Source organism: Limanda limanda, chromosome 21 (genome assembly GCF_963576545.1).
Source record: "Limanda limanda chromosome 21, fLimLim1.1, whole genome shotgun sequence".
In the NCBI taxonomy this organism is placed as follows: domain Eukaryota; kingdom Metazoa; phylum Chordata; class Actinopteri; order Pleuronectiformes; family Pleuronectidae; genus Limanda; species Limanda limanda.
This window is the reverse complement of record NC_083656.1, coordinates 9,340,576-9,356,137: the sequence shown is the minus strand read 5'-3', so window position 1 is coordinate 9,356,137 and position 15,562 is coordinate 9,340,576. Positions and strand designations below refer to the sequence as shown.

Below are 15,562 nucleotides of genomic sequence, written 5' to 3'. Positions count from 1 at the left end.
TGTGAGCAACAGCCAGCCGAGCACACCCCCTCCTGCCCTGAACACACTGGACCAACAGCTCTTTCAAAAATGTCCGTACTGTGATATAGACTTTTCTGACAATATCCTCTACACCTGGACATGGGCTGTCATGGCTACGAACATCCATTCCAGTGCAACATCTGTGGACACATGTGCACAGACAAATATGACTGCATGCCACTTTGCCCGTGGCCAACATAAAAAGTGATTCCTTGTGACAGAGAAGCATATCGAGTCAAAGATCCTTGTGTTTTTGGTAAATTGTATTTAACACAGTGAAACTGGCTTTATATTTTTGAATTTGGACCTTTTTTGACATTATTTGGACTCAATTTAATGACAGACACGTATTACATAATAGTAGTTTGCACTGTTAGGAAACTGACCTCTGTCTTGTTTCAGTGTGATTTTGCAGGGAGTCACCAGGGCTTCACAGTAAATCACAAATACACAGACAACTCCATTTTAACAAACAAAATTATCAACAGTATTTAAAAATTAACACACGTATTCTCTGCAGGGCTGATAACCTGGCATGTGTTTATCTAAAGTTTCTGTCTCAAGACTTTAACTCGTTCGGTTTGTAAAATCTTACTTCGACCGAAAATGGGAATCATCAGTGGGATGTTTATCCCTTTGGATTTTAAGTATATGATGCGTGTCCTGACAAACAAGATAAGAATGTTATATCATCAAGATTTCATATCCTGTTTGCAGACGATTTTTTATGTCATAATACATTTTTGAAGGGATACATACATTTATTCAGATTCTTTTTCACTTAGTTCCCCGAATGTTCCACAAACCAAAGAAGAAGTGACAAGTAAAAGTACATTTTATTTAAATATATATTCTATTACATATCCACACATCCACTTGTGACTTGACACAATCAAATCTAGTTTTGTGAAAAGGTCATCTGTGATCATACATTATTTTTAACAAGATTTCCTTTTTCTCACGGTCGAAAACATCCACTGCACTTTTCACCACGCGCTCCACATCCTCCTCCTGAGAGAAAGACGGGTCCTGCAGCAGCTGCTCTCGCAACCTGCGAAGAAATGTCGCCTTGGATTCATTCAGCTGGGAGGCCAAAGATCTCATTTGTTCAGAGGACACTCGATTTTCTGAAATGAAGGTGACAAAATTACCATTATGAAGTGATGCAAATGACAGAGTAAAATATCGATGAACCTCCTGTCTGACCTCTGGCAGTCCTCATGGCTTCGGAGATGAGGCGTCGACAGGCCTGGTCAGCTTGGTGAACCACACTTGTGGCACATTTCAGACGATCGGCTTCCTGCACAGCACGAGAACAAAGCAGCTCAATTCTCCGCTTCTGCAGTCGCACATTTAAAACCCACTATTGACAGGTTTAGGAGAGCTGTGGTGGGTGAGGAGGGGGTCAACACACCTTTTGTTCAGTGTTGTCCTCCAACGGGCTCAGCGGGTTTCTCAGTGCAGAGGAGATCAACTCTGTCACCCTCTGGCTGAGGACAGGCCACACGGGAGGGGAGAAGCAGACCGAGGCAAACAATTAATACTTGAACAATACACTTTGGTAAAACAATTATTTACTCTACTGTCTTACATGTCAAGTTTAGACAAATTATCTGTGGTGTGGAGTGAAATGCTTTGCGTCTCCCACGAGTTCTTCTGTGGATTCGGGGGCTCCAGACGCTTTCCCATCTCCAGAATCACCTCGGTGGGAACGGGCTCAGGCCGGCGCTGGTTTCTGCTGATGCAGGACTCCACATCACAGTGAAGATAAACCTGGCAGAACCCCAGTGAATCTGCAAAGACAGTTGGTGCAAGAGGATGGTTTATGAATAAAATACAATATTTATAAATGGACAAAAACATGCATAGAAAATATGTATCGTTAGTGGCTTGTGTTGAATGCAGAAAACAGTGCTTACACTTTCTTGCAAGCTGGAACACTTCGTATCTCATGCTCTGATAGTAGAAGTTATCATCCAGCAGAAAGAGAAGTGGTGCCCGGTCGGCCTGAGAGGGGACCACAGGTCCTTCAGGCCGCAGCAGCACACGGACGCATCGTTCCCAGGCAGCAGCTTTGATCTGTCGGCCGCTCGGCAGCTCTGCCGACACGTCAGGCGTCTTCAAGAAGAGCTCGATGCACTGCAGCACTGCCTGTCTGTGTGACTTCCATTCAGTGTGCTGGAACAGATAAAAAAATATACACTTGCCAATCAATAGAACTTTGTACTAAGGCTGAAATAATATCAAGATAAAAAATTTCATATTTTTTATTGTAAGAGTGAAGGTTGTGTTTTTAAACTCTTATTTATAACAAACACTTCATTTTTACAAATCTGAGGTCGATCCATTATGTGTTGTATCCCCTCACTGTGCACAACACATGAGCTATATATCGATATATATATATTGAACCTATTTTATATTCCTATTGATGAAAATGATGTGGCGATGAATATTGATGTTTTGAATGGCCCAGCTCTACTTTAAATGCAATGTCAGGGGTATGAAGCTGACTTTACACTGTTAAATGTAGTATGAATATTTACTAAAACACAAAATCTAAGGACTTGCAATAAGAGAGAGAGATAGATGTAACCTTATCAACTATTTGGTTTATGAATTGCTTAATAATAATAACAACAACAACAGTTACCAGAGCCCAAACTGACCTTATTCAAATACTTAGATGTGACCTACCACCAGTCTAAGCCAATTTAAGGTGTTAACTTTATGTATAATATTAAAAATGATAGTAACAAGTGAAAAATTGCAGCTAGTGAAATATTGGTATTTTCCATTTTTTCCCCAACATATATATAAAAAAAAAAATCAAACTCAATCTTCACCATCGCTCCGTCCTCCTCCTCCTCTTCCACCCTGGGGTGAAAGGCCTTCCCGGGGATCAGGTCATCATAGGGCAGCACGGTGGCTCTCCATCCGAGCTGAGCAGCGGTGCTGAGGAGCGTGAGGCCCAGGGAGGACTTCCCCGCGGCGGGCAGCCCGCACAGGACACACAGGCAGCCCGGAGCCCGACCTCCATCCTCCACTGCTGCCATGTGTTACAACAGAGAAACACTTTATAACTCACCTTCTCTCCATTGTGTCGCTTCCTCCTGCAGCCATGGCTGGTCACAGCTGACAGGTGGCTTCCGCTGATGTCATATGAGGAACACATATGGTTTCCGGTTTGATCCTTTCAGAATAAAAGTACACAACGGGGAGCATGCACATAAAATGAAATGAGACTATTTTAATGGAGCAGTGTGTTAGATTCAGGTGAAAGGGATCTGAAAATAAAATAATCCCATTGGTGGTTTCACTTATATTTACTGAATCCTGTAGAACAATATTTCTTCAGTATTGAAACTAATTCTTTAAGAGTTGTCAGTGAATCCAGTCAGGCATTGCAAAAACAAACTCTTGTAAGTTAATCCGGCATCCTTATATTTGTCAAAATGTGAAGAAATTCAGGAAAACTGAAATCTGTGGCTTATACTCAATCTGTTATACCTTTTGAATCTGCTTGGCCAATTGTAGAATCACTATCTGATGAGAAATGCACTTTTACTTTGTCTTCCGGCTACAGATGATCTGTGTCCAAGAGTATGCTTAAAGTAATTTATTCTTTATTATTATGATTCCTTGAATAAATTAGTCACATAATGATATACTGTCCTTCAACTTTGTGCCTCTTATTTATCATCATTACTATTACGTATTGCAATCTAGAGGCTATGTTGACAGTAAAACTACAGAAAATGTATTACATTTCCAAGAAACTCTCACAATAAAAAACAAAAGCTTTAAACAAACTGCCTTATACATTTTTTTTATTACAATTAACATCCATGAAATCAAAATATTTAAAATACTTAATAGATAATTGAGTCACAAAATATTCACTTATTACATTTTAAATGCACATATTTGCAATAACTGATGTAAAGGAATCAAATAAAACACACTCATACCAATCAAAATTTGCACATCTTACCGCCTCCACCACCGCGTGACTACAGGCGACACTATAAAAGTGCTTTTGTCACAGCAATTTAAAATGGTCCCTTCATATAGTATTAAGCGGTTGTACACTCAATACATTATCAATACAATAGAATATTATGTATCAATTCGGCAGCTGCTTGGGTGGGATTGGTCTGGGCACTCCGGGGCCCTGCCTATGAGCTGCTGGTTGTGCAGGGGCAGCGCTCGTTTCTGAATTCCAGTAATCCACTTCTCCATACCTGAAACTGAATACAGAAATTCAGGTAAAACTGTTACAGGTTTGCTTTTTACACAAAAGATTATGCATGAATACGGATTGAGTGAAAAAGACATTTAAAATCAGTTCATACCCAGAAATCGGAGCTGATGTAACCGATGGATTTCCAGGCTAGAATTAGAAGAAAGAAATTAGCAGTGTGTTGTTATTATTGATTTCCCTCTTTTATGTTGCGCCGTCTTCCCTCCAGTGATGGTTGAGAATCTTTTTTTTTACCTCAGTAGGAGGAGTAGGTGCTGGGGGCTTGGTTGCGGCACGAGTTTGAACATTTGTGTTTTGCTGTCCATTTGCATTTCCACTTGGAGGATTACGTGGCCTATAAAACAATCAAAAAAAAGGGACAGCAAAGAACCAATTACTTTTTTCCATCAACATTAAATTATAAAACACTGCATCTGCGCTATTGAAATATCGAAAAATTTTGCTTTGTTTACTTGCGGCGTCTTTTCAAGCAGACATCCAGGGAATCTCTCTTGAAGAAGTAGAGCAGGGCCAGAACCAGGAGAACCACGAGAGGAACCACCAGCAGGAAGAAGATCAACAGGCCGTCCCTGAGGGAGTGGTCTGATGTGGATGCGGTCGCATGCGAAGAGAGTAGAGTGTCAACAAAAGTGTCAACATGTTTTCATAGCAAAGTCCAGAAAATTACAGCAATAATTCTTTGCAGTGACCATTCAGAGGTATATACCACTAATTGTGGAATAACAACCAAATTACATGGCTCCTCCTGGCTAGTTTCTGTTCCATTAGTATTATTAAACTCATCTAAGTCCAAAACACATAGGGGGTTGCTTCAAAGACAGATATAATTGGGAAGCACTGCTGCTGCTGCTGATTAATACATGAGCAATATGAAGCCCTGATGTAGAATTACAATAAGCCACACAATCAAAAAAACAAGATTTGATGAATTCATAGAATCCTTTCAAACCCACCTATCTGAGCGGGACCACTGTCTACGCTGCCGCCTCGTCCTGACTTGTCACAGTATGGCGGCGCCCACCCGTTGTCACAGTGACAGTGTCCTTGGTCGTTACAGGGCTAAAGGAAGCATCACAACAGAGTAATCATACAGTTTAGCGGCTGGCGATCGAGTAAACAAAGTACAGTAAATGCAGATTTACCCCTCGGCCGTTGCAGGTGGTCTGAGCGTCACAGTTCAAGTTGGGCGACAGAGCAGAGGCGTTCACACACTTGAAGTCCACGCAGGTCTGAAAGAGAAGACGTATAACTCAGAAATAAGATGAGTTATTATGCGTCATCTTTTCCACTTTCACAAAGGTAGATTAAGTGGAATCTCATAACTTCCCGGTTAGAGTCGGCTTACCTTTCCCTTTGCACAAGGGCTGCCGGGGTTAACGTAGGCAGGGTCTAACACATCTGTGCCGAGGTTGAAATCTGCATTCACACAAGTTTCGCCGTCAATATCTTGGATGCTGACATGGGCGCCAGGAGGGAGGGAGTTTACGTTCACGTTAGTGCACTGAACTTTTCCACACATGGCGTTTCTGTAGAAAGAAATATGCCACTACTGTTAATGGGCTAAAGCTGACGAAAAAATGTATTCGTTAACTGACAATTTGAGTTACATCATATCACTAAATTAAAAATTACAATCCCATGTACTTTCTTACATTCCGTGTTGATGTGACAATAAATTATTAGAGATCCATTATTTATATTCATAAAAAGCTGAGTACTTACTCTACAGTACATTTGATGTAATTTCCGTTGCTGAGGGGGCCACAGTTTCCAAATTTGGTTCCTTCAGTATTTGCATGTCTAAAACAAGTATCTGCCGCCTTTGTAGCTGCATCTGCAGCAGAGAGAAATAAAAACCAAGATATAAAATATTAATGACAAGAGAAGTGGATTAGTGACTTGGTGACCACTGTGTGATGCATTCCTGACTGGATAACACATGTAAGGGATTGTTTAATGTACCTGGTGCAAAGAGATGTTGGCACTGGAAATCATACGTCTGGCATCTGCCCTCGTAGCAGTATGCAGCATTGTTTTGGCAAGGCAGGCCGTCCATCATGTAGAAGTCATCGGGACAGGACCCACTGTCGCCTCTACAGTATTCAGGAAGGTCACAGGTGTTGACAGACTTCCTGCACGGTGTTCCAGCAACTTGGATCTGCAACAAAAATCCGTGCAAACAATGTTTTCCCAAATGCTGTCTACAGCTTCTAATTCACTGTAGTCGTCAGCTAGATAACTTCGTCCAGCACAATGCTGACCTGACAGTTGTGACAGCAGTCTCCCTCAGCGCAGACGGCTCCGCCTGTCAATTGGCAAGTGGCAGCATCACAGCATGTATTCTTGCAGTCCTGCACGAAATGGAAACAGAGCAAAACTATGTTAACCCCTACACTAAAAAGACAGAAAAAGCACATGACTTTAAAAAGGCCCCAAAATTTTTAGAGTCTAAGATCCTTGAGGTTGTAACATGCCCATGTCTGCGTTACACCAAAAGGTTTCTAAAGTCTAAATACCTTCTCTACAGCTCATTACAACTACAATAACTGCATTGTGCATCAGTGATTCTTGTATACATTCATATTTGTTGTTTGTTGGATCAAAAGTCGGCAGAAAAAAAAAGCTGTCCCTTACATTATATGAAAATGTGATGTATTAGAAAAACATTCAAAACGCATGAGCGTACAAAGTGCCGAGTTGAGTGTGTGAGTTTATCTGGAGGACAGTACCCTACCTCCGGTTTTCCACAGTCACACTGTTCTCCTTTGTCAATCCGGCCGTTGCCACATTCAGCAGTACCGATCACATCTGATGACGAGGGCTGGTTTCTCAGACACACGCCTCCTCCCCTGATGACCAGCCTCTCAAAGTCTTGTTCGCTGCAGCTGCTGAAGCTGGTGCCACCGCTACAGGGTAACGGGAACAGACATGGATGGAAATGTCCATTTGGAAAGGCACAGAATATGCATTGTACTGTATGTCCATACTGTTTTAACTCTTTCAATTTTCTGTCAACTATATATTTTGGGAAGATATTTTACTTGGCACCAGCACTCATAATGCAGCTTTTTCCATTGCATTTGCAGCTGTCGTCGTGATTCATGCCCATGTTGTGTCCCATCTCGTGCGCCACAATAGTGGAGAACATAGGCAGACCGTTGCCGTTGTACTGTGAAAACATACCCACATATATTCAGTGCCAATATCCTCCTTAGTTTATATATCTAAATATATGATCCAGACATGGAAATTAAAGTTATTTTTTGCTTTATTTATTTAATTTAAATGTGATTCACACCTTTTGCATGACAACTGGATACAAGCTATACCAATAAAACAAGTTTTATTTGATGGTAAGAAAATGAAAAGATCTTTCTTTTCGATTATTAAAATGAGTTTTGTACATAGGTGTTCTTGTTTTAAGTTTACCAGGAAGTCATTTCTCCTCCCAGCGTGACCTCAATCGTGAACAATAAACACTGTTATTCCAAGACAAGAGAATTTATAGAATCTAATGAGACAAAATAAAATGCCTCGTCATGGAGCTGAGTCAGACTGTGTTCAGGTCTTACCGGTTTGATCCTTCTGTTATTCACAGCCTCTGAAAATGAGCCACACTAATAGAACTCCCCATGAATAATGCAGTAGGTATCAGTTTCTACACAAAAGCTCATGATGTCAAAGCACCACGGTGTCCGCTGGTGTTAGAAGTTTAAAAAAGGTCACACTAACCACGTTGATTCCTCCGGAGGTCGCTACGGAGCAGACGGTGCCCACGAAGGCCATGCCTAACACGCCGCCGTATGGTCCGCGACCACTGAGAAACGAGATAGAGAGATGAGCAAAGTAGCTTGTGTCAAAAGTAGTCATTGGATGGCGTCATGTTGTTTAAAAACAGAAGAAGACAAAGAACAGGCAGTACTCACATGAGGAGTTGACCAATGTCATGCTTGATCTTTGGTATCAGAGTATCCTTCCTCCACTTAACAAAACGGCCCAGCACGTCCCCTGCAGTGCCCTCCTCCACACTAAAAGGATTACTGTCCTTAAAGATCTCCAGGCCCACGAGCACAACACGGATGTTCAGGGGTTTGTAATACTGGAGCGGAACAGAAAATGAAAGCAGGCGATTTTAGAGAGATTCTCTCAAAATTTGGTGTGGTTGTTCTTCCAACTTTGAATCTCACCCCGTCCAGTAGATTCGCAATTTCCACCGCCTCGTCTCGAACCGCCGTCTCATTCTTTTTTTTGAAATTATACTGTAAAAAAAGTGAACACACCAATTAAAGATAATTTCAAAACAGACATAATAGACGAGTTGATCTCTTAGGCAATAAAATCCACCTCATAGGAAAACAACTGCAACATTTGCTGGGTAAGGACACATTGCTTCACATTGACAAACAGTTAAACACACACCCACCCTGAGGTTATCGACAACCAGCACCAACTCCACGTAACTGGTTTGTGGTAAAGCGCGCTTCCTCTGTGAAAACAATAGACAGTAAACAAATGAGCCTCAGCCCCATCCACTTTAAAACCTGTTCAAACTGTAAATATAATTTGACTATGTGAGCATCCCAACCCGCAGCAGAGATGTCAGCGATTGACCAGGGTCAAAGGCCTCGTGGCTTTGCCTGGACGCCGCCTCGTGGACAACCCCGCAGATTTCGGGCTCCGAATTCACGTCCCTCAGCAGGTAGAGGACGTGCTCATTGGTCGCAGACTGGGACAAAGGCTCCAACCCGTAGGTCTCGTTTCCAAAGATGATCACGCCCCTGCAGAAAAGGCATGAAGAGCGGAGACACCTTTAAAATGTGTGAAGCCTAGGGTGTGTTGCTGTGATCCCTTGACTACAAGCTAAATGTACTCAGTGAGTCACAGGAGGAACCATATCGCCTCGGTTAGGTTTGACTGAGAAGTTAATTAATGAAAAAATTGCTTAGACGTATCATACAAAATTGATCCGCCTCAGATTTGTGAGATGTTTTGCATCCTGCTCATAAAGAATTGTAAACTTGCAACCCTCCTTCAAGTCTTTAAAAACGAATGATATGACATTTCTCGTGACAATTATCAATATTGAACGATAGGAAAAGTTTTGTCTTGATATCAGTTTGGGCCACATTGTCAGCCTTATTTTAAAAACTCTGTGAAATCATAAAAACATGACACCATTCTATTGTTACCACAGAATCAGAGTAACTACAACCAGCGAGAGTGGGGAATCAAACCTGAGGCCGGAGCACGTGCTTAGCGCCACCATCGAATCCTCATATCCCTCCACCTCACCGTGGTAATAGCAATGCACCTGGGGAGAAGGGACACAAACACAGGTTAATGGTTGATGTTCAAACCAGCCCAATAAACCAGAATGACCGAGGGTCGACTTACATGTTGTTTTAATGAGGAGTTTTGGTTACCAACTGCCTCACGCCAATTCTGAAGAAGGTCTGGGTGTAAAAAGTCTCTGAGAAGAAGAAGAGCAAAAGAATATGAGGGTATATTTGATCTGAAGCTCTAACCAGATAATGGCAGAGCTGGGGGTGTAGGCTACCTGTTGGCTTTCAGATGAAGCAGGTGCCGTGTGTTGTTTATGGAGAGTGCATACGATATCCTCTCATCTTTCTGAAATGGTTGAAAAGGAAGGATTCTTAGTGTAGGCGTATAAAATGGAACATAACAAGATAAAGAAATCAGGATCTGGTACCCACCTCTTCAGGCTGTGGCGGTCTGTTGAGGCTCCTGGACCTTCTGTGAATCACCTGTGGATTTACAATGGAGTACTTGTCAAGTTTGGAGGTCTGCTCACTGGAGAGGTCTGGAAGAGAAGTGAAAACACAGAGAAACTGTGTGGTTAACTCTTGAATTTATATATATATATAAATGTGTGCATATTTTTTTAATGGTTCTGTTTTTGTCATGATGCTCTAAAGCAGTGGTTCTCAACTGGTCTAGCTTCGGGACCCACCATCACGCCTGAATGGCAAGCCGTGACCCAAAAGAAGAGCAGTTTGAACCTGAGCTAGTACAGAAAATCACAGTATGCAATCACAGTATGCAAAAAAAAACAAGTTTAATGATAATCCAAAACGACCAGCAGGTGGCGATGGTAGAGAAGGGAATATTCCCTTTTATACTCAATTGGCTGCATTTAGAATCTAAAGACAGCATGATAGTTGAGATCGTATAAAGCCCAGTGTTTTGCAGAGGGATAACAGGATACATCTGCAGTAATACATTATTATTTATTTAAATAAACCAAAAAAGTTTACATATTAAAATTGTCCAAGATCACCTACAGACACCGACTTTAACAACTCCAAACTGCGGCAGCTTTTAGGAGTCCTCTGGAAACACATCCGATGTCATTTTCTGTAATGTAATCTCGTTTCTGTAATGTTATTTCGTAACTGTAATGTAATTTCGTTACTGTAATCTAATTTCGTTTATTTAATGTAACTTCGTTTCTGTAATGTAATCGGGATTTCTTAAGTTGCAGTGTGTTGAGCTCTCAGGGACCACCTGAGGAAATATACGAATATGAACAAAAGAAGACACACCAGTTCAAAGTGAAACCCAAAGCAGCTGAATCTCACCTTTGTTGTCGATCCCAGGAACAAGACACAGCAGGACACAGATGATCGAGAAGTGTTTTCTGACCATGATCCCAGTTAAAGGATGAAACAGCTAAATCCAGAAAGATCTACTATTATGTCTAAAGTTAAAGACAGTAAAGCCCGAGCTGTCGCTTCGTGCTGCCGTACAGGTGCGTCCTGTTCCTGGTGGGTGTGGCTAAAGACAGGTTCCCGACCCGGACGTACCCTGTCCAGCGGGAGGAGCCCTAACAGAGGACACAACAAGCAGTGATGGATGAATATACTATCTATAAACAGACTCTTCCTGTCCAGACAATACAAACAATAATGGACTACTCTACCAGGTAGCAGAAGATTAATAATAACAATAATAAACATAACAAAATGAAATACCACTCAGCTGCAGAAAAACTAGTTTGAGCTGGGTGTACCTAATAAACAGGCAACAAAGGTTGTTCACTGTGTATATCAGAGCAGCATTTCTGATGGTATGAAGAGAGAAAAACACTTTGTTCAGCAAACTAAAAATTTGTTTTATCAGACTCCTAGCACAGGCTCAATTTATCTGAATCAAATGAAATAAAAATTACATCAAAGTTATAATGTTACTTAAGTGATGATGTAAGGAATGTTAGATGTAATAAGAGATCAAAGACAGCTTTAGCCTTTTGTGGAGATCAACGTTCGTTAGATCATCAAAGGCATAAATACACACAATTATAATTTATTACAACTCAGTTGGTTTAGTTAACCTACAAAACTCTTAGGAGAAAAACGTTGCTTACAGGTTATGTTCACCCTTAACAGCTATTAACAGGTAAGCTTTCTCGGCTAAAGCTCAACATTCAAGTTATCTAGAAGCCTAAGGAAATTTCAAGACTAAATTGACAGATGATTCGCTGAGCTTGAAACTGTCCATAAACTCAGTGCATGGGAACTGGCTGTCAGGCTTTGCGAAACAACACCTGGTTTTGCGTCTAAACTTTGTCTTTTCTACTCTCTTGTCAGTTGTGAGTGTGATGGAATATGCCGTCGGAAAACGCATCTCCTCCCAGAAGACATCTTACAAAGTGCAAAAGTATCTTGGGAAGGGCTCCTTTGGCACGGTCACCGAATGTAGGAAGGAGACCACCAATGAAACGGTTGCTCTGAAAATCTTCAGAAGCAAGGAGCAAATTCGGGGAGCAAGGATCGAGGTACAGCACAACTTCTGTTCATCCATTGTTAAACAACTCAACAGCACATTTCATTCACATGAAACCTCTAACACCTCCTACAATCTCATTTAGGAAGACTACCTGCGACAACTTAAAGAGCTCGACGCAGACCGGTTCAACATCGTGAGATTGAATGACTCCTTCGCCTATGAGGGACGTTACTGTCTCGAGTTTGAGAAGCTGGATGTTGAGCTTTTTGATTTCATCAGGAAGAGCCCAAATCGATCTTTGAATTTGAAAAAGATCCGCCCGATTCTGCAGCAGGTTTGTATTTTTTTCTCTTTTTTTTTTTTTGCTGCCATCAATGATTTAGTTTTTCTTGACTACATGAACTTGACAGTATAGCTGAATTGACCTGTTTTTCATGATTTCAGCTTGCCACAGCCTTGGACTTTCTCAAGAGCAAAGGCATCACTCACGGAGATTTAAAGCCACAAAATATCATGATGGTGGATCATCTCATCAATCCGCTGAGGGTGAAGGTCATCGACTTTGGCTTAGCCCTGAACAATCCAGCAGAATCTGTTGGAAATACCATCCAGACCCTAGAGTACAGGTAAGCAACCCACAACACATCTGTATATCTCTGACAACTGTTGTCTGCTGTATTAAATCAAACAAGCCCTGTTCCCTGGCAGGTCAGGTGTTTACTGGTTTAATGCCTGCATAAGCATGCTACTGTTAGCATGCTAGAGATTTTGTAAAGGTTGTTGTGACAAGAATGACCATAAAACACCAAAACGATATTAAACTAAGATATTACAATCATTATCGTAAATTTGAAATCTTTGGGATTGGGCCTTAGTTTGTCTTTATAACCTCAGTAATTTGTTTGTGTTACTCATCTTCTTCCAAGATCTCCTGAGGTCTTGCTGGGAGCTCCATTCAACGAGGCCATAGATGTGTGGTCTCTTGGCTGCATTGCTGGAGAAATGTTTCTGGGCACACAGCTGTTTGGCGGCTTGGACAAGTACGATATGGTCGGTACATGTATTCAACTTAAAACACAACAAACAGGTCAATTTCTGTCATGATGTTTTTGTATTTTTAAATTCACATCTGACTAGAACAGGGACAGATATTCAAGCTAAAGGCCCAGATTTCTAGTACTTTCATCAAGATATTTTAATGTCACAAACAATGCCTCTCTCCCAGCTTGAGTCTCACCTTGTTTTCTGCCCACAGATGAAAAAGATTGTAGAGACAATCGGGAAGCCTAACCAAGCGCTACTGGCGGCTGGAAAGTTCACGCACGACTTTTTCTGGCCCTTATACTGGAGGGGATCCACACGTTGGATATTTATAGTAAGAAATTTTCTGTCACTCAGCTGTGTTATCAAAATATGTTAACTTGGGTGATACATCGTCCATACCTCAAGTTTTTGTGTTTTTACTTTAACCTGTCTTTCTTTCATTTCAGTCATTGGATGAACTGGGGGAATCGTATAAACCCTCCAAAGGGATGAGCTACCCTGAGGAACTAATGAAGGTACCACATATCTTTTGTGTCTTTCAACATTTAATTTTAAAAGTCAAACATGAGGACAAGTTTAGATTTTCTTACTGCTTTGGTTTTTCTCACCCTGTCCAAGCTGTGTCATGCATCCTCACGGATAGGTGGCGATGCGGGTGAGTGTGACCTGGCCAACTTCATCAACCTGTTGACACAGATGCTCAAGGTGAATTCTTCTGAGAGAATCACGCCCCGAGGAATCATTGAGCATCCGTTCATCACAATGAGCGACCTTCAGGGCGCGTTCAACAACAGTCCCTAGTAAGTATGTGCTTAGATGCTCTGTGTTCTTCTGTGCTCACAGGTAATGATACAAATAAATTACATATTTGTAGATGAAATTGTTTGGCTGAGCAACTGGTTGGTTTTCCAGTGTGAAGTCCTGCATGGACCTGATGAGCGTCTGCCAGGATCAGAGCTCTCCCAGTGGAGAAGATGCAGAACAGACCACCCTCCAAACATCCCTAAATGAGGGGACCTCTACCAACGCTGTCAGTAAGACAAAGAGGAAAAGGAACGAGTCTGGCAACAGGTTGGTGTTTAAAATATCTCCCTGCATTGATTATTTCATATTGTAGAAGATCAGATCAAATTTTTTTGCTGAGAGTTCAATGAGAAGAATCACAAAAGTCTCATCAACTAACTTACGAGATTGAGCCAAGTGCATTTTAAAAAAAAATGTCTAACCACTGCTTAAGATCCAGGAGATTTCAAAAAAATGTTTGTTTGTCATCGAAGCCAAGATGAGTCAACGCTAAAGAGGAGACAGACGTACCAACTGAGAGTTTCCCTGACAGAGTCCCAGAGGAAGAGAAAGATGGATGATCTTCATCCAACGTCAGATGTGACTCCTCATCACAGAAAAAATTAGACCATGTTGACTGATCAAAACAAAAAATAAATCATCAGAACTTTTTTGTCATGATTATCTTAGGACCTGCTCTATAAGCAAATACATGGTCAATTAAGCCTTCTACTGCCTCAAGGTTAGAAGAAACTCTCTAGCACTCTGAGCCGCTGCTGTAGACTGTGTATAAAGATGGACGACACGTCTTAACTTCCTCCCACTATCCAGAAATGAAGATTAAATATCCTGGATATGAAGGCTGCCATTTTGGATCGCCAGATTCTGCGCAGTAACAACTGGGGGATGGAGCTGCAGTCCCGACCTATCAGGAGTCAGTATCAACTATCATTCATGATGTTTCACCTTGTTTTAATAGCATCAAATAACAAATGAAAACCATCTCATAGGAGACTTTAACACTTAAACACACATAAGTGTGATAAGAACTACTTAAAAAGACAGACACTAGCTTTCTCTCTGTTCATGCTCCCTTACAATCATCTTCCCTGTCTCTTTCTTGCACCGTCTCATATATACATATGTCCCAGGCTTTACACATTATTAATAATAAAACCGAAACAATCGATAGAAATGTTACCTGAGAAGGAATAAATGTAATAATGTCAGACAAAAAGAGGTTGCATGAGGCAAACCTGTCAATCTGAAGTATGTATTCCTACATCAGGACAGTAAATGACAACAGATGCAGTATCTCTTGCTCAAACCTCGTCCATCCTGTTGACTCCAATGTCGTCAGAATTGGTCAGAGGATTAAATGATACACTAACTGATGATCCAACTGGACTCTGTGAACACTGCAAACAACCAGAAACTGTCACTCGTATATTAATAGAGTAACAAATATAACAAACAAAAAAGGGAAATAATATCAGGATGAAAAGACCAAAAGCTAAAGATAACATTAGAAAAGACATAAATTAATATAGATAATCTTGTAATGAACTACTTAATAGAAACAGGAATCATAAAAATTAAGTTTAGTTTTGTAGTGTTTGCCGCTAATCTACTACTCCACACTCCAGTCCAGAAGGTGGCGGTAATGTACCTAGGAGCTGGTTTGCCAACCGCCGATAAACACCA

The 15,562-nt window shown here is 41.2% G+C and overlaps 2 protein-coding genes across 2 annotated transcripts; both read right to left on the bottom strand.

Annotated features, from left to right (window-relative positions):
* Nucleotides 1-838: 838 nt before the first annotated feature.
* On the bottom strand, nucleotides 839-3,162 carry LOC133028031 (L-seryl-tRNA(Sec) kinase-like). Its single transcript, XM_061095224.1, has 6 exons — nucleotides 2,868-3,162; nucleotides 1,941-2,199; nucleotides 1,613-1,814; nucleotides 1,436-1,511; nucleotides 1,228-1,321; nucleotides 839-1,148 (listed from the first exon to the last, which is right to left on the bottom strand). Exons 1-6 carry the CDS (start codon nucleotides 3,075-3,077, stop codon nucleotides 937-939), a joined length of 1,053 nt encoding a protein of 350 aa, XP_060951207.1. The 5' UTR covers nucleotides 3,078-3,162; the 3' UTR covers nucleotides 839-936.
* A 708-nt stretch (nucleotides 3,163-3,870) lies between these two features.
* Nucleotides 3,871-11,057, bottom strand: zgc:174164 (uncharacterized protein LOC570656 homolog). Its single transcript, XM_061095078.1, has 22 exons — nucleotides 10,885-11,057; nucleotides 10,000-10,106; nucleotides 9,843-9,913; nucleotides 9,680-9,755; nucleotides 9,520-9,596; nucleotides 8,871-9,063; nucleotides 8,709-8,771; nucleotides 8,473-8,544; nucleotides 8,212-8,384; nucleotides 8,018-8,102; nucleotides 7,327-7,454; nucleotides 7,020-7,191; nucleotides 6,547-6,636; nucleotides 6,248-6,443; nucleotides 6,008-6,119; nucleotides 5,631-5,811; nucleotides 5,428-5,514; nucleotides 5,239-5,344; nucleotides 4,738-4,867; nucleotides 4,520-4,619; nucleotides 4,377-4,414; nucleotides 3,871-4,271 (listed from the first exon to the last, which is right to left on the bottom strand). Exons 1-22 carry the CDS (start codon nucleotides 10,949-10,951, stop codon nucleotides 4,148-4,150), a joined length of 2,448 nt encoding a protein of 815 aa, XP_060951061.1. The 5' UTR covers nucleotides 10,952-11,057; the 3' UTR covers nucleotides 3,871-4,147.
* Between the last annotated feature and the right edge of the window lie 4,505 nt (nucleotides 11,058-15,562).

Coding starts and splice junctions, on each gene's coding strand:
- LOC133028031 (XM_061095224.1), bottom strand. CDS start 3,077: ATGGCAGCAGTGGAGGATGGAGGTCGGGCTCCGGGCTGCCTGTGTGTC. Junction 1,815..1,940: donor GTTCCAGCTTGCAAGAAAGT/GTAAGCACTGTT, acceptor CTGTCTTTGCAG/ATTCACTGGGGTTCTGCCAG. Junction 1,512..1,612: donor AATTTGTCTAAACTTGACAT/GTAAGACAGTAG, acceptor GCCTGTCCTCAG/CCAGAGGGTGACAGAGTTGA.
- zgc:174164 (XM_061095078.1), bottom strand. CDS start 10,951: ATGGTCAGAAAACACTTCTCGATCATCTGTGTCCTGCTGTGTCTTGTT. Junction 9,914..9,999: donor GACCGCCACAGCCTGAAGAG/GTGGGTACCAGA, acceptor CAACCATTTCAG/AAAGATGAGAGGATATCGTA. Junction 8,772..8,870: donor CGCTGACATCTCTGCTGCGG/GTTGGGATGCTC, acceptor TTGTTTTCACAG/AGGAAGCGCGCTTTACCACA.